The 26,485-nt window shown below is 50.7% G+C and overlaps 9 protein-coding genes across 9 annotated transcripts; 3 read left to right on the forward strand and 6 right to left on the reverse strand.

Moving 5' to 3' along the window:
- Window positions 1-917: 917 nt before the first annotated feature.
- Window positions 918-2,297, reverse strand: NECHADRAFT_97804 (uncharacterized protein; the record flags this gene model as incomplete). The annotated part of the gene is made up of 2 exons (XM_003047389.1): window positions 918-1,121; window positions 1,173-2,297. 2 exons carry the CDS (start codon window positions 2,295-2,297, stop codon window positions 918-920), a joined length of 1,329 nt encoding a protein of 442 aa, XP_003047435.1.
- A 2,570-nt stretch (window positions 2,298-4,867) lies between these two features.
- On the forward strand, window positions 4,868-6,034 carry NECHADRAFT_16238 (uncharacterized protein; the record flags this gene model as incomplete). Its single annotated transcript, XM_003047210.1, has 1 exon — window positions 4,868-6,034. A coding segment is annotated over one exon (1,167 nt), but the record flags the coding sequence as incomplete, so codon positions are not given.
- A 180-nt stretch (window positions 6,035-6,214) lies between these two features.
- Window positions 6,215-7,744, reverse strand: NECHADRAFT_87724 (uncharacterized protein; the record flags this gene model as incomplete). Its single annotated transcript, XM_003047390.1, has 1 exon — window positions 6,215-7,744. One exon carries the CDS (start codon window positions 7,742-7,744, stop codon window positions 6,215-6,217), a length of 1,530 nt encoding a protein of 509 aa, XP_003047436.1.
- A 699-nt stretch (window positions 7,745-8,443) lies between these two features.
- Window positions 8,444-11,234, forward strand: NECHADRAFT_53801 (uncharacterized protein; the record flags this gene model as incomplete). Its single annotated transcript, XM_003047211.1, has 3 exons — window positions 8,444-10,377; window positions 10,427-10,540; window positions 10,592-11,234. 3 exons carry the CDS (start codon window positions 8,444-8,446, stop codon window positions 11,232-11,234), a joined length of 2,691 nt encoding a protein of 896 aa, XP_003047257.1.
- Window positions 11,235-11,443: 209 nt separating this feature from the next.
- NECHADRAFT_87726 (uncharacterized protein) lies at window positions 11,444-14,316 on the reverse strand (the record flags this gene model as incomplete). Its single annotated transcript, XM_003047391.1, has 2 exons — window positions 11,444-14,004; window positions 14,058-14,316. The coding sequence occupies 2 exons, from the start codon at window positions 14,314-14,316 to the stop codon at window positions 11,444-11,446; spliced, it is 2,820 nt and encodes a 939-aa protein (XP_003047437.1).
- A 2,468-nt stretch (window positions 14,317-16,784) lies between these two features.
- NECHADRAFT_87727 (uncharacterized protein) lies at window positions 16,785-18,387 on the forward strand (the record flags this gene model as incomplete). The annotated part of the gene is made up of 4 exons (XM_003047212.1): window positions 16,785-16,949; window positions 17,002-17,483; window positions 17,534-17,774; window positions 17,830-18,387. 4 exons carry the CDS (start codon window positions 16,785-16,787, stop codon window positions 18,385-18,387), a joined length of 1,446 nt encoding a protein of 481 aa, XP_003047258.1.
- Window positions 18,388-18,613: 226 nt separating this feature from the next.
- On the reverse strand, window positions 18,614-21,196 carry NECHADRAFT_54004 (uncharacterized protein; the record flags this gene model as incomplete). Its single annotated transcript, XM_003047392.1, has 2 exons — window positions 18,614-20,093; window positions 20,250-21,196. 2 exons carry the CDS (start codon window positions 21,194-21,196, stop codon window positions 18,614-18,616), a joined length of 2,427 nt encoding a protein of 808 aa, XP_003047438.1.
- A 593-nt stretch (window positions 21,197-21,789) lies between these two features.
- NECHADRAFT_87729 (uncharacterized protein) lies at window positions 21,790-23,638 on the reverse strand (the record flags this gene model as incomplete). The annotated part of the gene is made up of 6 exons (XM_003047393.1): window positions 21,790-21,846; window positions 21,941-22,063; window positions 22,203-22,839; window positions 22,920-23,139; window position 23,303; window positions 23,363-23,638. 6 exons carry the CDS (start codon window positions 23,636-23,638, stop codon window positions 21,790-21,792), a joined length of 1,314 nt encoding a protein of 437 aa, XP_003047439.1.
- A 1,368-nt stretch (window positions 23,639-25,006) lies between these two features.
- Window positions 25,007-25,939, reverse strand: NECHADRAFT_53869 (uncharacterized protein; the record flags this gene model as incomplete). Its single annotated transcript, XM_003047394.1, has 1 exon — window positions 25,007-25,939. The coding sequence occupies one exon, from the start codon at window positions 25,937-25,939 to the stop codon at window positions 25,007-25,009; it is 933 nt and encodes a 310-aa protein (XP_003047440.1).
- Between the last annotated feature and the right edge of the window lie 546 nt (window positions 25,940-26,485).

A 26,485-nucleotide genomic window follows, 5' to 3' on the forward strand; every position in this document is an offset into this window, starting at 1 on the left:
TCGCTATATACGACCATGACGCTGCAGTACGAAGTCGCAGCGATGATGGCCGTTGGCGTGGCTAGAGGTCAACCAGAGGTAAGTTTAACGTGTATCTATCTTCCTCGGCTTGTGCTAAATATTAAAGGACTGGCCACCACTTTTCGGAAGTATCTGCGACTGTTACACAGTTGGCAATGTCTGGGGGAAGTATTGGCATGGTTATATCCGCCAGGTAAGCCCATCTACTACGCATCTTCCATATTCAACTGATTTCTAACGTCCTCAAGCCTGCTCTCGGCATCAGCCGCGTCATTGTCAAGAACCTCTGCATCCCACCGAGGTCACCACATGCCTACTTCATTCACCTCATCACAGCCTTTTCCATTAGCGGCTTCTTCCACTTCCTCAGCCTCTCCGTCATCTGCGAGGGCTATGTTGAGTCAATAACCTTAGCTCTCAACATGGGATCGTTCTTCATGATTCAACCATTCGGCACCATGGTCGAATACGCTGTTATTCAGCTATGTCAGGGCACAAGATGGTCTGAACATCTTATCACGAGGACAGATAGCGAGAAGTCGGTTCTTGATGGTATGCCTCAATTGTTGGTTCGCCTGCTGGGATACGTCTGGGTGCTCTGCTGGTTTATTTGGACTGGTTGGTGGTTTGTCGAAGTCTATGCTGCAATTGGAGTTTTGGAATGGTCAATGCCAGTTTCACTTTGGACGATCGGGAGTAAGGGAGTTTAAGAACTGGGAAGATGAAAGAGGGCATTTGGAGACGAAACCCAAATTTCTGGGCGCTTGTTAGAGAGCAGGTACTTAGTATTGTATTATGGTGTGTTTCGGTCCATTTTGTAAATCAATACACCACAGAACTAGTGGAATGGGTGCACTGTCCCCAATACACAAGATCTAACCAGTAAGAAGAACGGTCTAGAGGTTCCAGGGAATGCTCTTCGATCGGTGCTGACCGTGCCTCTTCTCGATCTCCTCCAGACTGTAACCCTTTGTCTCACCCATAAACAAAAATACCATGATAGTGCAGAACATGCTGCAGAAGGCAAAGAGATAATAAGCACCAAATGTCGACCTTGAGATGAGCACAGGAGTGATAAGCGCCACGATGTAATTGGAAAGCTATTAACACGTTAGAAGACTAGATTTAAATGTCAAGTCAAGGTCCCTTACCCAGTTTGAGCTCTGTGCAAGACTTGATGCACTGCTCCGTGTCTTCCGGGGCATGCTCTCCACCACCCATGTTCGGAACCCGATAGCCCACGTGAAGCTAAACGAGATGGCAAACAGGTAGATGCAAACAATAACAACCCATCTTCCGCTTCCCGATGTCGGATTAACCTGTCCTGCAGCGTAGACAGATCCCATTATAAGCATCAGAGACGTAATCAAGACGCCACCAACGATGCCCGAGGTGCGTCGACCCCATTTATCCGCAAAAATCGTTGCAGGAATCGTAGCCACGAGAATTACAATGGCCGACACTCCGGATGCCAGGAAAGATGCCTTTTCACCACTCAGGCCTGCCTGTGTGAAGAGAATCGGGGCATAGTACAAGACACCGTCGATGCCAGAGAACTGCTGTATTCCCATGATGAAGCAAGCGAATGCAGTCCTCTTCCAGTACGGTGCAGAAAAAGCAGTTCTGAACTCCCTGAAAGTCTGTCGCAGACTTTCCCAGAGCGTCATTGTGGCTTCCGATTCACCAAACGATTCAGCTTGTCCCAAGAGTTCCTTTTCTTCAACTTCATCGATACCGAGTCGTCGACAAATTGCCTGGGCTTCTTCCACCCTTCCTTTGGACAGCAGCCAGCGGGGAGAAGGGGGCACGATAAAGTAGATGATTGACAGAAAAAATCCGAGGAATGCAACGATAGCAGGGGGCAGTCGCCACGTCAGCGACGTATTACCGAGCCGCGAAGTTCCGTAGCACGTAAAGTAACCTGTCACAATTCCAGATGTGATGAGAAACTGCGGCAGCGCTGTCATGATGCCTCTCACACTCGAAGGTGACATTTCGGAAACCTGCACGTAGACATTGCTGAGGAAGAGTCCCTCGCCGATTCCTTTGATAAGTCTTCCAAGGATGAAGACGCCGAGGTATGGAGCGCCGCACTCAAGCGCCGCTCCGATACCAAAGATAATGGAACCAATCGCAATGAGCTTCACATGACCGAATCGATGGGCCAGAGTGCCAGCGATCAAAGCCGTCAAGGCTCCGGGGATAAGGATGGTTGAAACAATGACTCCGTGGACGGTTGCTGAAAAGTCACCAAAGGTTTCTTTGAATGAGGACATGGTCGTGATGGGACCGATACTCCCAGTGTCCATTCTATCACGTCAGATTCTGAAATACTTGCGAATTAAAGAGAGAACATACCCAAAGAGAAAGGCAACACATGATGTCGCTACACCAGCAGTGGCATACAAAGGCACCTTCATCATGAACACGATACTGCCAGAAACTTGCACCAAAGCAACAATGTTTCTTCCACAACGACTATTTCAATGTCACTCGCAATCTCTTTAATCATGTGTGATCAAATATTTAATGTGGAAACACTCTTCGCGAGGTCCCGCTAGCGCTTCCCCTTTCCATTTCCGGACCCTTGATAAGGTCTGGATGGAGCATATGGAGCCTCGCAAAGTGTTCCACACCTCCTTGCTGCATGATTAGGGCTCGGTGAGAGGCGAAAGTTTGCTTTGTCTTGATACCGCCACCGAAAGTTTCTGATAAGCCACGTGGTTTTGATATGTAGGCTGCTGAATTAGGAGTTTAAGGCGGACTCGTTGACGAGACAGGGTTGTATCCTAGTCGGTTGATGCCCGTTCTCCTCGGCAGTTATACCGATATAGGCACGCAATATGACTATGGGATTTTTAAACAGTAAGCCTCATTACGTAGGTAGAACGCACCAGTAGGATCTTATTCCGACGTCAAGACAGCCTTTATCCTCCCCAACAATCACATGGGCTGTGCCTGGCTTTTCGTTACAGACTGAAAAAAGTTTATCCAATTCCATGATTCATAAGACCAGAGATTTGGTTCGTGCCTGTCAAACGAGATGCTGTCGCGGGATCACAGGAGAGAACAACAACTTTTATTAACCTTATGAAAACATTCTGATGCAATATTAGAGCTTCCAATTTTGGCAAGTATCTATACAATAACTAGAAGAACTACAAGATATAGAATATACAGGAGCCGAGAAAGGGCCCGATATATACTAACCGTGCCCATGTTGTTCGCGATGCATAGGTACGGGTATCAGGGAATAGCTAAGAAGGGGTGAGAAGATAACAAAGTGAGCTGATAAGCAGTATATTAGAACTACAGTGAGACCAGCTGAAGGTGACAGGCTGATAGTGATGCTGAAGATAAGCCAAAAAAAAAAAATATGAAAGTCAAAAAGGAGACCCCGAAGGCCTGTGCTGGACGAACGGGGAATCGAACCCCGGACCTCTCGCAGATCGTCTTCAGAACCAGTTGGTTCGGAGATGCGAAGCGAGCATTATACCCCTAAACCATCCGCCCAATTGCTTACTAACTTCGCAGCCAAAACCACTCTATGGATATTCCGCCCCCCCACGCTCAGTCTAACCGCAGGTCTCCCGACCCTTGCACCATCGCAAAGAACAAACCACAACACATTTTCTCTTTGATCTCAAGATCTTGCCGCTCTCCGGGTCTTGCCACTCCCGGCATGGTTGAGCCGTGATTCGCAGGCCTTGAAACCCAACAACCAATGGGGCGGTGGCGTAGTTGGGAGCGCGTCAGACTGAAGCTCAACTTCAATCATAATATCTGAAGGTCACCGGTTCGATCCCGGTTCACCCCATCTGATCAGCCTTCAAAGGCTTCCTTTTTGATGCTTTGACATATTTCGTCCCCGCAAGTTCATAACACGGTACTTTTTTTTTTTGCTTAAACTCCTGGCTTTCTAATGATAACCGTCCCCGAGGCAATTTTGCGATGACATGTTTGATCTTCCTTTCTGGTGTTGGGTTTGTCAAAGATTCACACACACACATGGACGAGTATACGACAAAACACCTCGTAAAACATCGGCACAGTAGAAACTCTTTGGAACAGCACAAAACTGCTTCAATAAAGACAAATTCAGCATCTTTGTAGTAATTATCAGCCTCACCTCATCCCCAAGATCTTCAATCGGACTCAAATGTCGAAAAATGGTGCTGTCACTTGAAGATGTAGGGTAGGTCAACCACTGCCCCCGCCAGTCGGGTCCGCGGCAATTGTATTCTTCCGGCCTACGCGTGTCCACACTCCCAGAACTCAGCCAAGTTCGAAGGCTTCGGATTTCGGAACACCCCCAGATGCGAAGTACGCGTTTATCGTAAAAACGGCTTGCAGGAGGACATTACGGAGTGCGAAAATCCACGTAAGACCGCCGATGCGACGCAGCGACGCAGCACTAGCTCTCGACCCATGTCCACCTGTTCAGCCCTGAAGCGTTCACGTGATCCAGGATGGCTTCTGTGGCTCAACCCCTGCCGATTGATAGGCTAGCTACACACTTTCAGAGAACCTTCAAGGTATCTAATTACTATCCACGTCATGCCGCAACTGCCTAGAGAAGATGTACTCTAATTTTGGTGACGCGTCTTGCTAAAATTACTGCGTGTTGGCTCATTATCTTGCCTGTCCTTGCGGTCTTGCTTATTGGCGTCGACCGGTATCATCGACATCTTGGCTCGGTGCCGAGTCTCCACTTACGGTCCCGAGCTTGGAATCGTCAACCACGCCAACAATGGACTCGACTTTAAGAACACAACCATGACCGCTTTCTTAAGGTGAGTCTGACTGAATCATTTTGTCTCAATTTCAAGTATTTCAACTCATAATGTCACTACCCAACGCACACTTCCTCGAAAACAAAACCATTGTGGTGGCCGGGGCTGGCATGGCCGGTCTAGCTTTCGCCATCTCGTTGAAGAAAAGAGGGAACAACTCACAGCCACTTCGACTCACTATCTTTGACCGCGACAGCCGAAATGGCGACCCAAAACGACAAGGCTATTCATTGTCTATCAACGGCGTGGACAAGGACGGTGGTCTTGTGGCGCTGAAAACCCTTGGTCTCCTGGACCCTGTCATCAAGGCTGCAACTCCAGGAACCACGAGCATGTCTTTCAAGATGTGGGATAGCAATTGGTCCGAGCTGCTTTCCATTTCCGCAAAGCCATATGGAGATCTTCCAGTTGGCGGATTGCGGATTGCCAGGGCAGACCTGCGTGAAATCCTCATCCAAGAAGCTGAGGCTCTGGGCATTGATATCAACTGGGAGGCGCAATGTTTGAGCGCCACTTCGAAGGACGCTGGTATCGAAATCACTGTCTCCTCAAGCAGTGGGTCAAGCACCGTGCAGCACAAATGCGACATTCTAGTTGCTGCCGATGGCGCCCACAGCAAGATCCGTGCCTCCATCCGACCTGACGATTTGTTGCAACATGCTGGAGCAACTCAAATCGGCGGATTGGCTGTCTTTCAGGATGATATACCAAAGCCACTGAGCGAAGCATGGGGTATTCTCATCTCAGGACATGGAAACAGCTGCTTTGCTGCACCCATCAAGGACAAGACTGTTGTCTGGGCCTTGAGCAAAGCCGAAGAAATGCCAGCACAACCTGCTGGCGGAGATGGCCATGCCCTACTCGAGGAGGCGAGAAAGCTCGGAGAGGAGATAAGTGAGCCATTTAAGAGTCTTTTGAACGCGACAGATCCATCCACTGCCTTTGTCATTCCGGCAAAGGACAAGCAGCCATTCCACCACCAGGGAGTCTTGCCAGGTGTTATCTTTATTGGAGACAGCAACCATGCCGTGAGCCCCTTTGCCGGCAATGGCGCCAACACGGCGATGCAAGATGGCTGCGACCTGGCTGAGTTTCTGCTATCTTCAAATTCGCTAGAGAGTGCCGTTGCAGCATACGACAATATCTCGTTGCCGCGAGCTGAGAAGACACTCAAGTCCTCACATTGGCGGATCAGCATTGCGAACCTCGAGGGCATCAAGTTCTCCTTGTTCAGGCGCATGGTGATGGCAGGTGGCTTTTTCATGTGGTTGACTGGCAAATGAGATCGTGGAGTCTACGACAGGTCGACCAGTTCAAGTTGAATATGTACTCAGTATGTCTTGCAAGTTCATTTACATCAAGTTTATATGTACACAGAAGTTGAAACCCAGATTCAACACTTACTCCGCCGTGGGAGCATAAGCGAACCACTCATGAATACCCACTCCACCAAACTGACCAGATCCTCCCGAAGCCTTGACCGTAAGCCTCAGGCTAGTGGTAGAGATAGTGTCGAATCTGACCTCTGGGGGATCGAAAGCAGGTTCAGTGGGATAGCTGCCCTTGGCGGACACCTTGGCCCAGCTTCCACTTCCGGTGGCGTATTCAACGTACCAGGATGCTGGGGGTGGGACGCCGACGTTGGATCCGGCGGGTTGGTCTGTGAAGAAGGATACGGCGACGCCGTTGAGCTTGACTGCCTTATCCCAAGTGTATGTCAAGACGTTGGTCTCTGGGGATTGCTCTCCTGCGTAGGAGGACCAGTAGTCAGGAGGAAGAGGAGTCTCCTTGATGCGGCCATCGTTGAGAGCAGCGATCCAGTACTGAATGGGAGTTTCGTTCTCGGATGATACTTCGGCTTTGGGCGCAATGTTGCGGGTTGGCTTGGGTGCGGCAGCTGGTCTCTTGGTCTGCTTGACCTTGACAGGCAGAGGTGGTGATGAAGAGTCATCCCACTCGAGAGAGTCAAAGGCAACGCTCCGTCGGAAGTGACCTCCGTCCTTGGCATCGGCAGTGTGATAGACCATGAACCATTCACCTCCGAGTTCGTAGAAGCCGGGGTGAGATGTAGTCGAGGAGACGATGCCCAGAACGACACCACGGAATGTCCAAGGGCCAAGAGGGCTGGAGGCGGTACCGTAGGCAATACAGGCGTGGTAAGAAGTAGGCGTGCAGGGAGAGTCTGGACCGGCGTTGTTGGCGGCATAGAAGAGGTAGTAAGTGTCTTTGCGCTTCGCAAGCCAAGGCGCCTCAAAGTAGCCGTCTAGGTTGTTGACACGGACTTCGCTACCCTTGATGGTAACCATGTCGGAGTCGAGCTCATAACCTCGAAGCTGGTTGAAAGAACCCCAGTAGATGTAGACCTTTCCATTATCATCGACCAAAACAGTTGGGTCAATGTTGTGGATGTCGTTCTTGGTCGGGACATTCTGGGAAATGATGGGGCCAGAAGGATGTGTGTCCTTATAAGGTCCCACGGGGTCATCGGCAACACCCACTCCAATCGAGAAGGGATCTGAAGCTCCGTTCTGCTGACGGATGGAGACGTAGATGTAGAACTTACCATCCTTTCCTTGGACGATCTGACTCGCGTATGCTCCTCCAGGTTGGGCCCAAGAGAAGATATCTTGTGGCTCAGCGATATCCTTGTGAAGAGTCCATGTACCGCCAGAGGGCTTGGGGTTCTTGGCCTCGAAGAGTTGCCACTGGTTCATGACAAAGTCGTTTGTCCTCTCGTCGGCTTCATCCCTGCCCGAAAGGATGTAAACGGTATCGTTGACAACCAATGGTGCCGGATCAGCCGAGTAGAGTGAGCCATCGCCGAGAATGGGGTTTCCGGGAGAATCAAAAGTGATGGTATCCTTGGCTTGTGCTGCGCCTAGTGTTGGCAGCAACGCAGCTGCGAGACTGAAAGGCAGAGTCTGACGCATGATTGTTTCGTTTCCCTTGCTCTACAAGTCTGTAGTTTCTCGAAGACCGGCTTGAAGACCAAACCCATAAACACGCCCGCTACCACATCATTAAATACCGAGCCCAATTGTTCTGAAACAGTGGAGTTTAACTATACGAGAGTTTTGTTTGGAGTTTAACGTTATTACCCGGCGATCATCCTCTTTCCACCAATACGAGACACGCCATGGCCAAGGATGTAGAGTAACCCTGTGTACCTGAAGCCGAAACGGGCAGTCACTTTAAAAACGCTCCAATGGGTATAAACCGCTTACAAGCCCTCGCGTTTCAATGCGGAAAAAGATCGTCAGAGTTTGATAAAGGAGCGGAGTTTAACACCTGACGTCTTTATGAATGCGGCAGGTCGGGGCCGTCTGCCTCGTCGGACGGGTTCCCCGACGTCCTTTTCTAGTCGGAAGGGTTCTCCGAGTTTTCCTTATCCAGCCGTGCACGGCGACTTGTGAGTGTGATTGATATATGCGTGCCAATGGCGGTTGATTGATCAACGGGATTAACGTGCATATGGGTTGATGATGGTTGCTTCTCGTATCTGAGTGATATACGTAAGATACATGATCCTTGCAAGAGTTGGGAACTTTTGTAAAGTCAGTTATATGCGTATAAAAGATGGCTAGTGTTCTGGAGTAGCATCATTGAGGCAGTGACAACCAACGCCCGCCATGAGATCCCTCCTTCAGCTCGGCAAGATCACCGCCCTGCTTGTCTCCTTTGGAGGCACTGTGCTTGCGCAGAATGATACCCTGGGTCTCGGAAATGGCTTTATCGACGTTGATATTGGCAACTTCAAGGCTCGCATTGCGCGAGATGCCCAAGTCCTGACCTCGCTGTCGCCAGCGGGTGACTCTTTTGACTTTTTGCCCTCAGACCTTCTTGATGTTCGCGCTCGGAATGGCCAATATCATTGGGGTGACATTACCTTCCGTTACCGCAAGGAGAAAGATACTGAATGGATTGACGGTGACTCTTCGCAAAAGCGTCAGCCAGTCAAGAAGACCACAGCTGGGAAAGGTGTTCTCGCCGCTTCGGATATGAGCCCTACCTTGCCTACCGGCCCGCTGAGCATTGTTCGAGAATGGCTCGACGTATCTGGAGATTTGGGTCTTCAGTTTACCATCAAGAACACGGGCAAGGACTCGATCGAGATTGGCAGTCTTGGATTCCCTGCCGAATTCAACAGCATCTTCAGCAACCGAAAGGCCACAGAAATGCAAGCCCACTGCTCCCTTTCTGACCCATACATCGGTATGGATGCTGGCCAAATCCGTGTCGCCCCTGTCAAGGGCACCGGTAAGGGCCTTGTGGTCACACCTTTGACTGGGACATCGTCACCGCTGGAGGCTTATCGAAACCTGGTTGAGGCCAACATCGAGCCTACCCACTACGGAAGTCAGACCTTTGAGGGCTTCTATGAGTGGCAGGTTCTTACCAAGGCTTGGGCAGAGACAAAGTGGAAGTCTCAAGAACCTTGGAACCCTCCTTCATCCAAGGTCTTGAAGGCTGGTCAGTCGCTCAAATTCGGCGTCCGATTCACTGTTTCGGACTCGATCCGCGACTTTGACAAGGCTGTTCGAAAGACGGGAACCCCTGTTGCTGTTGGCGTTCCCGGATTCATCATTGCCCAGGATCTCCCAGCCCAGCTCGTACTTCAGAGTGACAGTGCTGTGTCGTCTGTGACTGTCTCACCTAATGGTGCCCTTCAAGTCAAGGAGGACGGCAAAGGTCGATACACTCTTACCGCAGCTTCTTCGACTTGGGGTCGTGTGCGAGTGACGATTAAGTACAAAGACGGAAAGACCCAAACAGTCCACTACTTTGTCACCAAGCCCACAACCGAGGCACTGAGTGACATGGGAGGCTTCCTCACCACCAAGGCTTGGTTCAACGATTCTTCCGATCCCTTTAAGAGATCTCCCTCTGTCATGACTTATGACTATGAGAAGGGTGCCATAGTCGACCAGGATGCCCGAGCTTGGGTTGCTGGACTTAGCGATGAGGGCGGTACTGGCGCCTACGTCGCGGCTCTGATGAAGCAAGTCGTTCAGCCCAACGCCGAGGAAATCGCTAAGCTGGATGACTTTGTGCAAACTGTCATCTGGGGCCAAATCCAAAACAAGGAATACGGTGTTAAGAAGTCCATCTTTTTCTACGAGCCATCCTCAGTTCCTGGATTCAGCTACAGCAAAGACATTGACTGGACCTCATGGACATCTTGGAACAAGGAAACAGCCTCTGCCGTCGACCGTGCATACAACTACGTGCACGTCACCGCAGCTTACTGGTCGCTGTACCGCGTTGCCCGAGCCTATCCCGACCTTGTATCCAAGGACTGGGATTGGTACTTGACCCAGGCGCAGAAGACCGTCATCCGTATGACCAAGAGCGATATTTGGTACGGAGATGTCGGTCTGATGGGTGAGACCGTCTTTGGAGAACTCCTGGTTGACCTCAAGCGCGAAGCCAAAGACGCACTTGCAAAATCTTTGGAAGATGCCATGCACACACGAGCTAAGCTCTGGGACTCGCAAGAGATTCCGTATGGAAGTGAGATGGCTTGGGATTCGACTGGTCAGGAAGGAGTGTATTACTGGACTCGGTATGTGCTTGAGGACTATACGAATGACGGGTTAATACTGACTTGTTAGCCACTTTGGTATGACCGACTCGGAGCACAAGACCATCAACAGTGTCTTGGGATATATGCCCAGCGTACCTCACTGGGGATGGAACGGTAACGCTCGACGATATTGGGACTTTATGTAAGCCACCACTCTCGATCTACTCGATAAATAGCACTGACATCATCGCAGCTACGGAGGCAAGCTTAGGAGAATCGAGCGTCAGATCCACCACTATGGCTCTGGACTCAACTCCCAAGTCCTCCTCTCCGCATTCCGCGACGACCCATCTGATACCTATCTCCTTCGAGTTGGATACGCTGGATCAAGTGCCCCTATTTCCAACATCAACCAAGACGGTTTCCCAAGTGCTGCGTTCCATTCTTGGCCCGACACCCTCAAGTGGGACGGCATCACTGGTGATTACGGCGGTGGATTCATTGGTACTGCCTTGAACTCGGGGACCTACGTTGTTGATGACAAGGATCTTGGTGTCGTTGCCTTTGGCGGTATCCTATCCAAGAGTGGCGACAACGTCACTGTCAGGCCTAAGGATGCTGTTCGTCAGCGAATCTTCATCGGACCCCTGAAGGTCTTGATCACTGTCGATGTTGGGTCTATCGACGAGTTCACTTACAACGCTGCCAAGGGTACTGTTGAGGTAGCCTTGTCCCAGACAAAGGGAGCACCCAAGGCTTCAAAGGCTGCTGTCTGGGTGGAGTCGACGGGCAGCGAAAAGTGGCAGGTTAAGGCTTCGGGAGCTACCTCGGGGCGTGGAGGGCAGATTGTTCCTCTGGGCTCTGGATCTGTTAACGTTTCGTTCAGTAAGGCATGATGCGTATATAACAATTGCTGAGGGAAGTCGGGCGACTATGAAGGTTGAGTTTTTTTAATGTACATAGTTAATGTTCAGGCGATTTGATGAAGACACGATAGAAGTGTGAAGCTAACAACTACACCATCTATGCAATAGTACCTCTTGATGTGAAGTGTAAATTAGGGTGTTAAATTGCATGATAGTAAACTGGGATATCCTCTAGTGTATTACGACAGCTCGTGTGTTCCCTTCGTCTCAGTCGTTGTCTTAGTCTCCTGGCGCCGGTCCACGTTGACAGTCTTTGAATCAGCTTCACTGTAAACGTTTCCCACGCTTCCCTCAATCTCGACAAACTTCCGTAGTGGTGCGTCAAGCTCTACAGTGCTGTCCTTGGTCTGGCTTTGACCGATGGCCTTTGAATCAGCCTCAGAGTACACGTTTCCAGGCGTCCCTTCAACTTCGGTCAAGGTTGAAGTTTGCTGTGTGACCGTCTTGGGCTCCTCCCTGGTCCACTCAAGAATCTGAGAATCGGCTTCCACGAAGATAGTTCCTTGGCTGCCCTCAATCTCGGGAAGACTCAGTTGAGTAATATTCATTGTCGACTCCTTTCCAGCAGGTGTTGTGTCTTCTGGAGCTGGGCTGATAGCCGTCGAGTCGGCTTCTAGGAAAAGCTTGCCGGCACTTCCCTCAATCTCAGCCAAGTCCAGTTGCTGTTGCATCGTAAGAGAACTGCCTCCGGAGGTAGCTTGTGTCTGCTGGTGAGAGTGCTGGTTCTCGATACGGGTGAAGTTGATCGGTTGTGAGTCGGCCTCAGTGTATCTGTTGCCGGCACTTCCCTCGACTTCCACCACACTCGACTCCATGGGCTTTTGTGTTGTGGGCTTCTCTTGGTTCGTGGAATGAGAGACGACTTCAGTGTAAAAGCTAGTAGCTGTCTCATTGATGGCAGAGGTATAGTGCTGGTGTGTCTGATGCGTCGACGACCCGTTCACTTCTTCAGATACTCCTGACACATGCTCCTCAGCTTGGTTTCCGGGGCGAGGCTTTCCAATTGGCTGAGAATCAACTTCGGTATAAACATTGCCTGGGCTGCCATGAACTTCTGCAAAATTTTGTTGTCCGGGTCTAGAAGATGGCTTCTCAGATGAAGATGAAGCGTGAGTTGTGGTCGTCGTAATCACAGTTGTTGGTTGGGGGATGCTAACAGTATGAGAATGAGATTCCGTAGACACGATACCCGGGGATTCAATGGTCTCTGTAAAGCTGGCCTGGTGTCCGGCGTGATGACTTGTTGAAGTCAAAGTGTTGTCACCAAGCAGCTGGAAGGAAGTAGGATGAGGCTTGCTAATAGGCTGTGAGTCGGCTTCAGTGAACACGGTTCCTGCGCTGCCCTCGGCCTCAGCAAAGCTCGGGTGGTTGATCTTGGTCGCTGGCTGAGAGGCTGCAGCGTGTGCACTGCTGGAATAGACATCCCATAGGCTTCCTCCAGAGGCTTGGATGTTCGGCAAGTCAAGGGCTGGCTTGGTCTCAGAAGAAGACAGTTCGGTGCTCGAAGTATGGTGCGCAGTGGTATCGTGGGGGTGATTGATGGCTTGCGAGACACTCTCGGTAAAGGTGGTGCCAGCGTTTTCGGTCTCCGTGAAGTTTTGAATGCCTGGCAAGTTGATGTTGGGCTGGCTGGCTGTCGGCTTCGCCTCCGAGGCGTGGGTATGTTGATCAAGCTGATGTAAAGTGGCATCGTGGGGAAAGCTAGTCATATGTCCGTGGCTGTTGACTGGACTCCCGTAAGCGGTGTGAAACGCCGAATGATTGATGCTTGACTGGTCAATACTGGGGGACGAAGTTGTAGAAGACAGTCCAGCAGAAGGGTGCGACACGATTGTAGAGTGGGTATGGGTGACGGGTTGCGAATCAGCTTCGGTGTAGACATTGCCTGGGCTTCCCGCAATCTCGGCCAAGTTGGGTGAGGCAGTTGGGCTCTTCATGACAGGCTTGATAGTTGGCTTTTCTTGCTGATGTGAGAACTGTGAGGCCTCTTCAGCTTGTCGCCAGGCGTCGAACCGGGCCTTGCTGATGGCCTGCGAATCGGCCTCGGAGTAGACGTTGCCCCGGGATCCCTCGATCTCTGTGAAATGCTGCTGCTGCTTCTGAGGCGCTGTGGACTGATACGTCTCAGTCTTCATTCCCTCGGCCGCAATGCGAGCCTCCTCACCGGCTTCTTGTCGGACATTGAAACGGGCCTTGCTGATAGCAGTAGAGTCGGCCTCCGTGTAGACATTGCCAGCGGTGCCTTCGACTTCGGCCACGCCAGATTGAGGCTGCTTATACGCAGCTGCCTTTTCCTTGCTGATGTCGCTGCTGTTGGATCCGCTCGAGCCTGCACCACCTTCCACGACGACGGTTCCCTCTGGCGAAGTGGTGGGCTTCTTTCCTCGGCGTCTGAAGAAGCAGAAGCCTCCAACAGCCAAGATTGCAATCACGGCGATACCTCCAACAACACCTCCAACGATGGCACCAATAGGAGCTCCTCCCTTGTCGTCACTCGAGCTCGAGCTTGTCTCTGCTGTAGAGCTTCCTGTTCGAGTCGCGTCGGCAGCTCCAGCAGCGGCAGTTCCACTCTCGCTCCCGCTGTTGGTATCGCTACTGGAGTCGCTGTCGCCGTCTGGGCTCGGGGCTGCGAGGGTGTAGATAACAGCGCCGCTCTTGCAACAATCGCTTCCGTCGGCCGGGGGGCAGCAGTATTTATTCTTGCTGCATTCTTGGAGAGCGAACCAGGTACCAGAATCGGCTGCAGAGAGTTCATGTTAGAGTTGTCCGTGCCAAATGAAGAGCATCACTCACTGTCCATGCAAACCTCGGGACAATTCGACCAGTCCTTGTTCTGGCAAGCCGCACGGTAGTCGAATCGATCTGGCTGGTTGCACAGTCCATTCGCCAAGCACTTGTCGCCTTCGCCAAAGTAGCAACAAGTCGAATATGTCGTTGTCGAATTACCGCAAGGCTCATACTTGTAGTCCTTGGCCGCGTTGCTGCCATCGGGGTAGTAGCATGTCGCCGACGCCGAAGCGACGAGCGACGCAACCAGCAGCCACTTGTTCATGGCTCCGATCTTGCTGGGTGCAGCTCGAGATGTCGACTCCAGGGAATATCGTCGACGGGATGCCCTCGAGGTGGTTGTTTTCACAGCAGAAAGACCCAATTTCCCAGAGGAATGGGGGAAAGGGGCAACCAGCTGCCACCACCTCTTTAAGGAATTCAGCCATCTCTGAGCTGAACACGAGTGGCTTACCACTGGCGTTGAGGCGCATCAACGATTTCAAGCATCAGCTCCTCCAAGTGGAGGACCCTTTCAGAGCCAGCTGAGGACGTGCATCGATCTAGACTCGGTCTCTGGGCTGTGATTCGACGCCGTGGCGAAGCCCTTCAGGAACAACTGGTCGATCGGCCTTGGTCTAGGCTAAATGTGGAAAAGGGCGCTGGACGTGGCGGGACTAGTAGGCCTGGACTTGCAATAGTTTCAATTGTTTCTTTGGCTAGGTCAGCCCTGTGACCTTCGCTTGGCAACCGGAGAATCGAGATTCTCCACCGACTTTTGAGAAGCAGGCGACTTCTCTGGGATGCAAGTTTGAAGTTGATGAAGAACAATTAGTTTGGTGAGGTCCTTAGCAGCTGTTGCAGCTCCTTCATTGCGAAGTGGCGCAACCAGGAGGGGCACAATAAGACTTCCAGTCCCCCAAAAAGAACGAGGATAAAATCTCGAGACATTAACACGCACTCTAGTGTAGTATAGCACGTACTTCCCTGCGTCTTCACATGCCTTTGAGCTAACGTGGCTTGCGTCTCTTGCTCCCTATATGCACGTTTGATGCCTGCCCTTTGTGAGGGCTGAAACACCTCTGTTTGGGATACTCTTGGCTAGCCAATTGGAAAGTCTCATCATCGACATTTCCAGCCATCTCGATCGTGGCTTGAAATATCGATGCTGAGCTGTAAAGCGACTAAAATCGTCATGCACGTTTCAAATGGAAACTGCGGGAATTCCTGGTTGCACATGCTTGATAAATATCGATAATTTTCTGCAGGCACTTGACCGGCTCAACTCTCTATAACATACTGAGGTGTGGCCTTTCAGAGAGTAGCTGGAGGAGTAACATGGGCTTTCAGCTCGACACTGAAGTCAGTACTTTTACGGGTTTCCAACCTTCTGCAGGCATGTCTACGACTGGCAGGGAAATCATTGAGGCCAAAAAACAGAATCTCAGACGAAATAGCCAGCCTTCTAATCATATCCCTTGCATATCTTGACCAATCCTTGTGAGACATTATACGCGGCAAGGTTCGTCCCGCTTCCCCGCCGCAAACTCGCGGACACTATCCTACCCGATAGCCCGAACAAAGGACAATGTCACCAGCGACAGATGGGCTTTGATACCCCTTGAAAGTTGATGGAAACACCACAATCGGCTGCTGAGTGTTTTACATATTGAAACTTGATGCGAGTGATGCGTCGACAACTACTGGTGCCGTTATGGCCCACTGGTGGTCTTCTCTTTACACGAGAAGAAAAAAACAGCCTACCTTGTCAACAAAACCAATGGGCCACAAAACAAAAGTCATCAGCCCATTTCCATCTGCACATAGAAGTGGAATAAAATTTCATCATGCCTTCTCTCTCACAGATTGGGCCGAGCTTGCCTCTCTACCATTGGTGATATTAATCTTTATGTAAAGTATCTAGGTAGGTAGACATGACAACGCCCTGTAATCAACAAGTCTTCATTGATGAAGACCACAACCCTTTCGTCCCCACGGAAAAGAAAAGGGACGTGCTCACACGGGCCGAACTCCGAAAGAGAGATGAGATAACTAGAGAGTGACACCTCATATCAATAACCCACTCTTCGTCACAACATGAACTCACAATAAGCTCAAACGTGACAGAGCTAATCCTTCAATGTCACCCAAAAAGACATGGAATACTGTCTGTCAAGATGATTTCGGGTACAATCAGCGCCCATCTGCCAATTTAGCCTCCAGTCGGTTGTCCTACCGGACGAACGACCTTTCACCCGACCGACCATCTACCGTCGATCTCGGCAACCTTCCGTAATCCTGGCCATTCCACCCCCAATCATCACCCTGTGAGTGTCATTGGCTAGGATAAGGAAGCAAGGTTCGGCTACGTCTCGAGAGGTTGGTGGAGGGATCGGCAAAGCAGGCCGCCTCGGAAAAGTGACTCTTGACACTTTTCCGACCCGGAGGTCACCCTACCCGTTCTCGAGATTGGTGGAACCCGAGGCTCGCCCTTGTCCTCGCCTCGTTAGCGCTGTAATCCTCTTCCCCAGACTGGCTTTCCCCGCATCCCCGCAAAGCGAACGGGGGCATTGAGATGAAGCCGTTCGGTCAGATGCCAGGTTTAGAAACGCCCCAACCAAGGATTCCCCGGTTGTGACTTTTGTGGTATAAAGTGTTGGGGAACCTTCTTCGACATTTGAAAGACATCAGACCTTCTCTCGACTGTATCACCCCGAGCAGGACTGTCCCCATTGTCCATCCATCTCAGCAATCATGGCGACGGACGGCAAGAACAACATCTCGCATGTCGAGACACGAGATGAAGAAGACCAGATTCAGAAGACGGATCAGAATGTCAAAGTCGACGCGTTCGGCGCAAGCACAAAGACAGATCCCAAGGAGATTGCCCTCGTCAAGAAGCTGGACTGGTACATGATGGTAGGTGTCCGCGTCCTCACTCGATTGAAGCTTATCTGACTCTCATCCTCAGCCCATTCTCTGGCTCATGTACTTTTTCAACTTCCTCGATCGCAATGCCATGATTAACGGGCGGCTGAACGGCCTCGAAGATGACCTGGGCCTCAAGGGCAGTCAATACAACACCTGCGTGTCGATTCTCTTCGTCGGCTACCTCTGCGGCCAGATCCCCTCCAACATGATCCTCAACCGCGTGCGACCCTCGTGGTATATGGCCGGTTTCTGCATGGCTTGGTCCGTCCTGTCTCTCCTGACGTACAAGGCGAACAGCTACGAGACCATGCTGGTGTGCCGATTCCTGCTCGGAATTACAGAGGCGCCATTTTACCCTGGTGCTTTGTACATGATCTCCATGTTCTACAACCGCAAGGAGATTGCGACGCGCATGTCCATCTTCTACACTGGCAATATGATGGCCAGCTCCTTCTCTGGTCTCATTGCAGCTCCTATCTTTGCGAAGCTTGATAAGGTCCACGGTCTGGCTGGCTGGCAATGGTAAGGTGATCCATCTCCAAATTTGAACTTAACTGATATCGGGAATATAGGCTCTTCATCATCCAGGGTGCCATCTCCATCGGCGTCGCCATCCTCGGTTTCTTCACCCTCCCCGACAGCCCTCTCAAGACGCGATGGCTTACTCCCGAGGAACGCCAACTGGCTCATGATCGTATCTGCCGCGATACCACCGGTCGCCGTGAGGGTACCTCTGTTTGGACTGGTCTCCGCGAGGCTGCTTCTGACTGGCGCACTTGGGTCTTCTGCCTGATGGACAACCTCCATCTTTCTGTACGTGATTTCTCAGCGAGAAACTCTATAAACTGCTTTCTCACCAGTATTCTAGGCCAACGGATTCAAGAACTTCCTTCCCACCGTCATCGAGACTCTCGGTTACAACACCACCATCACCCTGGTCCTGACTTGCCCTCCCTACCTCTTCTCTGGCTTCGTTTCCATCGCTGTCTCCTGGTCATCAGGCCGCTTCAACGAGCGCACCTGGCACGTAACTCTCAGCAAGGCTGTTGCCATCGTTGGTTTTGCCATGTGCTGCGCAACCCTCAACGTGCCCGTCCGCTTCGTGGGAATCATGCTCTTCGTCGGTGCAACATACGGCGTCAACAACATCATTCTCGGCTGGACAGCCTCTGTCGTCGGCCAGACCGATGAGAAGAAGGCAGTCGCGATCGCCATGTGCAACACTTTTGGAAACCTTGCCAGTGTTTATACCCCTTACCTGTGGCCTAAGTCCTCCGCTCCTCGCTATCTCCAGCCAATGGTGGCTTGCATTGCTTTCTCGGCAGGCGTGTGCATTTGCGCGTGGGTCTTGAGGCTTGCTTTGCAGCGACAGAACAAGAAGACCCGAGAGCAGAACCCTGAGGAGACCAACTTTTACGTGTACTAAGGGGGGTGAGAAGCAGTGGATGAAGCGTCTTCAAGCGATGGTTACGGGAGGCTGAGAGAAGGGCACGGTGCATTGTTGAGAGACCAGATACCTTCACGATCAGATAGTAAAGCGTTACTACTAAATCCATTATATGATGTCATTTGGGCCATGTTTGATAGTTCGATGTGCTGTTCGTATAGTACAGGCAGTACTACTATTTACTCATCTATTTTGGAAACCACTCCTACGTGTACAGTCGTCCCCTTATTGGCCCACGAACAACATACTGTCTTGTAACAAAGCTCAAGTGCCCTATCGTATCCTTCACATTGATGCCTCGTTTACTTCTAAACTCCTGCGCCCTGGCTTCGCCCCAACGGAGATGGTTTTGTGAGACATCTAGTAGATATTCCTCCATAGCTGCGACATCAACCCTTGGCGTGCAAGACTTGATATCGGAGTCGCATGTGTCTTGAGGTTTTAGAGATGCACTTGAAGGTGCTATTAGGTGCTGCATCTCTGAAATCGTTGATGTACTAAACCTTTGAGCGGCTTCTGGGTCAGAAAGATAATCGTGGACTGTCTCCAGGGATGCTGACTTATGTCCAACTTTGAGCCTCGACACTGACCTATCGGATGCACTTGTAGTAAAATCCTCAGGTACAGGAACGTGACAAGCCGCCGACAATACCAATGAGCTGTTCCCGGTAAGCGGCATTGGGCTCTTGATAGTTGGCCATGTAAGGATCAAGGGCAGGGCAGTCATGATGGAAACAGCGACCAAGAGCGCAAGCAATGCCGGAGCCGACCATCCAATCCCAACAAAAGCATCATCACTAAGTCCTGTCCGTAGTGTCGAGTTATTGTCAATTGTTGGAGGTTCGAAGTATCCTGAGCAGAAGGTGAGAATCACGAATAGCCTATGGATAAGAAAGGGAAACATACCGCCTTCAAAAACAAAAACGTATAGAGATTTTGACACCAACCAGTGTAGAGAGATGCTAGCTAAGATTAAGGGAATACTGTATTGATATGGTAATTGCAGCCTGTAGGTCGACTGCTGAAGTCCTTGTGGCTCAGTCACCCGCAATGGGCGATAATCTGTGCCGTACGAACTCCACTCCTTCTCCGCACACAGACGTGTGTAAAATGAGTTATAGTCAAAGTAGAATATGGAAAGAAGGAGCTGCGGCAAGTTGCCTTTGAGGACGGCCGGGATAAACTGACGAGCACTCGCCCCGGAGACTTCAAAGACCCCGTTTGTCGCATTCTGAGTGAGAGTCTGTTTGCCGAGCGAGTTCTCAGACTGAGAGAGGAAGAACATGGCGAAGAGAAACATGAAGTTGGTAATGAGAAGGGAATATGTCCTTAGCCAGACCATGCCCTCGATCGATCTTGACCATCTCCGGCGCTCTGGTTGCCAGTACATGGGGGCACCCACATACGGGTAGCTTCTGCCATCAAGAGCACCCTCAACCTCTTTATCCAAAAGACATCTTCCAGTTGTGAATCTGTCAGGGTATCGGATGAAGGATGCGATGGCATCCCCTGGGACCACAAAGGGATCTTCTTTGGGGAGATAGCGCAACACCATAACGCAGAGAGCGGCTTTCAGAGAAACTGATATGACGACGATCAAGAGAAGACCATTCGATACGCAAACTTTGCAGGTGGGCGAGAATTCCTGTACCAAACAGTACTCCAAGTCGAGGGTTATGGCATCTCTAGAAACATCTGGCCAATATTGGGTTGTGTCGTCCAGGTCGAGAAACTCAAAGACATAAGTGGATGGAATCGACGCGGGGCGTTTTGCCTTCATCTGTAGAGGATTGGAAAGATCTCCTTGTCTGCCAAAAGCCCTGCCGCAGCTCTGCACGCACGTTGATCGGTTTCGAGATGTCTCGGCCAGCGACTGTGTATTGCAACTTGTGGTGAACCAGAGGGAGTTGGCGTCATCGAGAGTAAAGTTCTCGTATCTTTGACTTTTAGATTTGTCGGATGATCTGGTCAGCTGGAAGATATCGCTCTGTTTCCAGCCTAAAGTAGAGTTGCCTGATGCCATGAGAGAGGTGTCTTTCGACTTGACAATCATGACAAGGTCGCGAAAGTTGACACGCCCGTTGCAATACTGATACTGCGAAAGACAATCCGGGACTTCTAGCCTTTTCCAATCTCGAGCATTGTTGGCCGTGAATTCGATTCTCTTGGAAATATCGCTGTTGGGGTCGAAGTGGTCTGCCAGGGATAGATTCTGTCCATATCCCTCGACACTCAGTAAAGATTGGCTTTGACTGCTTGTAGGTGGCCATACAGCTACTCCTGGAGAATAATACTGAGCCCCATTGACGAACCCTTCTGAGGCGATTGTCAGGTTCCAGTTGGAGCTCATGTATTCAGTCGGAAAGATGGCACTGTTGAGGAAGAGATGAAGCGGGAAAGAGGTAACGAAGAACAGCGCCCAGCAGACAAATCTGATCTTGGGAGCTCGATATAGATTTCTCATTGACTGCACGCCAATCTTCAAAGACACATTATCGCTGTGCGCCCTGTCCACCTCGCTCCTCGTGGGCGACGTCAACACTTGCATGAAGAAATTGGACGAGGCTAGGATGGCTGTGGAGTAAGCGTTGAGGAAGAGATGTAGCCAAGTGTTAATTGACCTGCTTTTCGCACAAGTGCCCTGGAACACGATGTAATTGATGCCTAGGCCGCCGGATTTTGATACAGTGCATATCAGCAGAATGATGCCGATCAGGGTGAATGTGAAGACGGCCAAGGTATTGATGAGGGCGGTTCGGCGCCAACCGGTTCCCAGCTGTCGCCACATTATGGAGGACGGTTACTCGAGCGTACGGATGCCATGGTCCTGTCCGATCAACGATCTACATATATAGATCTGTTAAGGACGACCAACAGCAGCGTATAAGGCTGACTGAGGGATAAATATTTGAACAATTCAGCCCGCAGCCAAGAGAGGGCGTCCTCATAATGCCTGATCAGCAATGTTTCCCCGCAGTTGAGACAAGCTCACCAAGACTGCCAAGCACGGCTGGCACATCATGGGGGGACGTCACGAAATAATCTGATGAATGAGAAGCGGAACAAGTGCAGAGCTGAAGCGAAAGTGCAGCTCCTCGTTTGCTCATTGCATGAAGACGCATTCATTTCCAGCAACGCTATACGCTGCGGGAGAAACGCTCCGCCACCGGGTTGACTAACCGCTGTTGGAAGCATCTTGGTCTCCTGTGTTGATGAATCATGCCACGTAGATGTCTAGTTATCTCTTATGCGAGGGAATTCCCGATACAGCTAGATACGTAGTAGCTGAGGATGCCTTGGGAGTCTGATTATTTGCTTACACGATCACCATAGCTTTCTGTCATACAGATTTCATTCACTATCAAGGTACGGGAATCAGACTCATCGCCTCTCGCTGGCTGTCTCCTTCGTAGTGCCCTCGGGGACAGGGGAGGAAGTCTAGAGGCCAATCTTGTTTACTACACAGATGATGTTAACTCAACAAATGCTTTGGAAGCTACATAAGGATGAGAAGGGAATTGAGTGGGCTTACCGTATTTCCCAACTGAAAGCCGTTGACGTACAGCTGAGCTCTAACAATGGCACTCTTCGGGTTTTGTCTTTTCTGTATGGTGAGAATATCTGGGAACTCAAATTTGATGAAAACGTCGTAGCCCTTGGTAACATTTACATCGAATATATACTAAGATTACTAGCACTGATGGTTTACGGCCCATAAATATAAGTGCCATATACCCACGGCCATGTCACTTTTCTATCGTTTTTTTTCTAATAATGCGAGGAGAGGTACATACTAACTGAACTTTTTTAAGGAACGCGTACTTTCCTCGCTCTGGTTGTGAGCATATCGCGTGTTCCACGTGCCCGTGTTCTGTTTCCGACGCCCAGTCAAACGACGGGTTCATTGTTGACTGTACTCCTCTCCAGGTGTTGAGTCCCGTAAGGATCCCACGGCCGTGAGAATTCCAAATGATCTGCGCCCATATCTGGATTCTCGACAAGCTACTTGTCGGTCTGCGGTAGAGCGATGCTAGTAATAAACCCAGCCGGTAAGAAAACGTCGAGACAAGCGGGTACCTTTGGGACAATGCGAGGTGATGTGCATTCTCAAGTATCTTTTCAAGAATCGAATTTTTGTGAGGTGGCATCAGCCAGATACCTAATTTCACCTTCTCCGAGGGTGAACTCGGTTCTTTGTCATTGCTGAACTGAGCGCTCCTGTTACTGTCAAATAGCCTCATCCGACTAATGATGTAGTGGAAGAGATTGCTATGCCGTATACGCCAGGAGATGGAAACGGCGCAACAAACAATAAGACCGAGAATGCCGCCGATAGTCGAAAGAAGACCCATATAGCCTTGATCATAGCTAAAGTCAGAGGTGTTCACCCGGTGCAAAGCTGCAATACGCAGTGCCGTGATAATAGTGACCCTGCAACACTGGTTAGTTACCACTTACTCAATGGCTAGGCAGTAGGTGCATGGGATTTCTTTTCCTCTTTCACTACTTACAGCCCACCTGCAGAGAAAACAACCAGATTATTGACATGGTCTCGTTTTCGCCCCGAGAAGTTCAATATTTGTTGGCAAGGAATTCCTGTGATCGCGATATCCAAAAGTAGACCGCCAATTTCGAGACTGACAAATGCCACCATCTGGTTGCCACAAGATCCGGGTACGTCCAAGTACGACGCCTGAATAGGACGACATATGAATACTGCCACAAATATCGCTGCAATTCCATGCATAGTAGTAAGCAAAATCGTGCCTTGCAAGATTACATATGCTGCCGAAAATCGAAAGAGGCGGAGAAGGAAAAGCAAAGCGGATATCCGCATTAGAGTGTTCTCCAGGGACCACAAGACCTCATTAGCAAGCAACGACTGAGCTCTCACCCTATATGTAAGCCAGAAATCTGTCTTGCAATTTCTAATCATCGCGAAAGACCAACATACCTTAGCCATAATGCCGAAATGGCCCTTTGTGACGTTCGAGACATGCTGGCCTTGGCCTCCGTCGATGACAGCCCAAGTGATCTGGCCAACTAATGCAAGCGATAGAATGAATGCACACAAGGTGATCATGTCGTCCCATCTGAAGGAGTTTTTTATTATCCTGCGGAAGTACACGTGGTCGACAGCTACTATGAGAGCAAGAAAAAGGAACACATAGGTAAGGACGATGGTATTTAGTGCCACACCTGACAGGTGGATATTTGTCGCGGATGACATGGCTAATAGGGCAAGAAGGAAATTAGGTGGTGTGGAATGCAATCGACATAAGCATACTGCTAGAGACATCTTATTTTATAGCAAATTTCCGCGACTTTGTCTGAAGTGTTGCGCCCGAACAACGCTGCGTGGCTGTGCTATTGGCTGGGCGTCAAGGCATTGTGTGTGCCTGGATGCCAGCACTAAGACCTGCGAGTGTACCAATATAGCAAACAAGCCATGCAGGACGTTCAGAAAGGCTTTTTCAACACCCTGGCCCAGGCCCCGAGCAAGCTGCGCCTCATGCAAAAGCTTCATGGCCGCCGCCGCCGGGCAGGGCCTCTTCACGTTGCTACAGCTCAAGCAGCGGCGAGTCGCACGCGAAGGGTTGACCACATCCCTAGAGGAGTGGCAAATCATGGTTTCCTCGACTGCTCTGTGACGGCAACGGCATATCCGCCCTTACATTCAAACCCCGATTTGACAAGCACAAGAGACAAGCGGTTTATGATCGTTGCGATCCATTTTGATGCAGCAGGCATCAGGCACTAAACTTGGCTCTTGGCCCTCGTGAGGCCTTCCGCGGGAAGCTGACTGCGGGCGGCTATGCCTAAGGCAGGCTGAGGGCGATGCCCTCCTGGCGTTTATGTAAACATGTCTCAGCCTCCATCCCACCCTCGTAGAGCCTATATGCATACGCAATATCTCCTGCCCTATGGCAATCTACTGAGCCAACGTCGATGACAGTCGGAGACAGCCTGGACAAGTGGGTGGGTCCCGGGCTGAGCTGACGCGAGAAGACCAGCTTGGGCAGTTGGCATGTATCCCAACCATGACCCCTTTCCGGTAAGGCTAAGCGGACGATGTTTAGTACAAGGGTTGTACCTCCATGTTATGGAGTCCTCGGCGTGAACCGAGGTAAGGAACGCCTCGAAGTTCCCAATACAGGTCCAAGACTCAAGGAGGTTACTAACATAGTGTACTCGACAGCGAGTGCGGTGTTGGTCCTCCGTTGATTCCACGTCGGGGTATTCTTCAGCGAAGCCACCGTGTGCGCATTCCCAACCATCTATTTTACGCTTACTGAAAAGTGGGATATTCGCATTTTACCGCACCCTTGGCAGTGGTCAGGTCAGACGTGCTTATGGATATCCCCGCACTCCTAACCTTTTACGTCGCGGGGGTTCACGGATCAAGGGAGCGCTTCATCATGGGGTTGAGGAGGATGACCAGGACCCGTCTTGGCATCGGACTCGGTCATGGTCATTGAATTTCAAGGTGAAGTTCTGAGGCATTCTACCAAAGTTGAGGAATCGTATCCAGAAGCCGTCTTTTATTAAATCACAACGATTGGGGTTAAAGTTGATACAATCAGCATTACCGGTTTTCTTAGCTACGTTGCCCTTGCTTGTCCATCACTTCCCTCCACCTGGTAAAGTATTTTCTCCAAGGATGCTCCTCGACAAAACCTAGCATCTCCCGTATCTTCTTATTACTCATCGGGGCTTCACTGATATCCAATGTTCTCGTGATGGGTGTTTTAGGGTAAAGGTGGCGCAGAAACTCTGTCGTAGGAGTCATGTTTGTGATGGAGTCATTGGTGGCATTGAAGACCTGCCATCCGAGGCCATCCACCTCCAAACCACGATTCACCATCTGTCCCAAGTCTCTGGTATCCGTATAAGACCAACCGTGCACAGCCCATGCAGCTGCGTTGTAGATGTAGTCTTCGAATAGATCGTCGTATTCATGAGGTTGAATGACAGCCCCGATCCTCAGACAGTAAATGTCCACTCCAAATCGAAGTGCAAGAGACTTTGCGACTGTTTCCCCCACTAGTTTTGACAGCGCATACGGATCGGTAGGAGTCGGATTCAAGGATTCATCGATGGGGAACGATGGAAAGTGCTGGACGCCTTGAGCATACGTGACGCCGTAGACGGTGACGCTGCTGGCTAAGATGATTTTGCGGACACCGAGCTTGCAAGCTGCTTCGATAACGTTGTGAAACCCGAGGACATTGGCTCGAAAGATCTCGTTGTCAGGAGCCAAGAGTGGTCTGGGGTAGCCAGCCAGGTGAATAACTGCATCCGGGGGAGAGAGCGGTCCAGCATCAAGGGGTTCCTTGAGCTCGAAGTTGCTGCTCATTGAGCTGAACACCTGTCCAGCGTCGGACACATCGCATTTGATGGTATGGACGGCTTCGTTGTCGAGTGGCTTCTGGTCAAGGTTGAGAACCTGGTGGCCGTGAGTGAGAAGAGATTGTATCACCCAGCGCCCGACGACGCCGGAGCCTCCAGTGACGATGACCCGTTTTCCCATTTTCTTAATAAGAAGCTGGAAGGATGCCTGGAAAGATGAGAGAGAAGGATGGTTTAAGGCTCAATGTTATGTGTCCAAGGGATATCCTCTACGACCCCCCGGGTGTCATGTTGTGCTATCGGGGCTTACACGGCCCACAGACACCTTCAAACCTTTGCTGATGAGCTTGATCCTTCTCGGGTATTGATTTCCGAACCGAACGGAGGTCGACGCGGGGAAGGGCTCGGTACAACAAAGCGCGAGCTGCATGCAGTTGGAGAAACAACACCCATATTAGCCAGTAAGGAGGTATTCAATGCAATCACACCACTACTTTCAAGGCGGTTAAACGAATGAAATGCTGTTATATGCCGACTTAGCTCATGTGCATCCTCACGACACATCATATGCCGAATAAAGCAAGATCACGCGCATGGAGAGTTTCTCGGGGCGCACCACGCCGAGGTCCGGACACTTCCTTCGGAGCGGCCTTCTCGACGGAGGATTTTCTCTTAGATTCTGGACTTCAATTCATTCTTTCTGATCTGAGCCAATTCTCCGGTACAA

Source organism: Fusarium vanettenii (genome assembly GCF_000151355.1).
Source record: "Fusarium vanettenii 77-13-4 chromosome 12 genomic scaffold NECHAsca_15_chr12_5_0, whole genome shotgun sequence".
Classification (NCBI taxonomy): domain Eukaryota; kingdom Fungi; phylum Ascomycota; class Sordariomycetes; order Hypocreales; family Nectriaceae; genus Fusarium; species Fusarium vanettenii.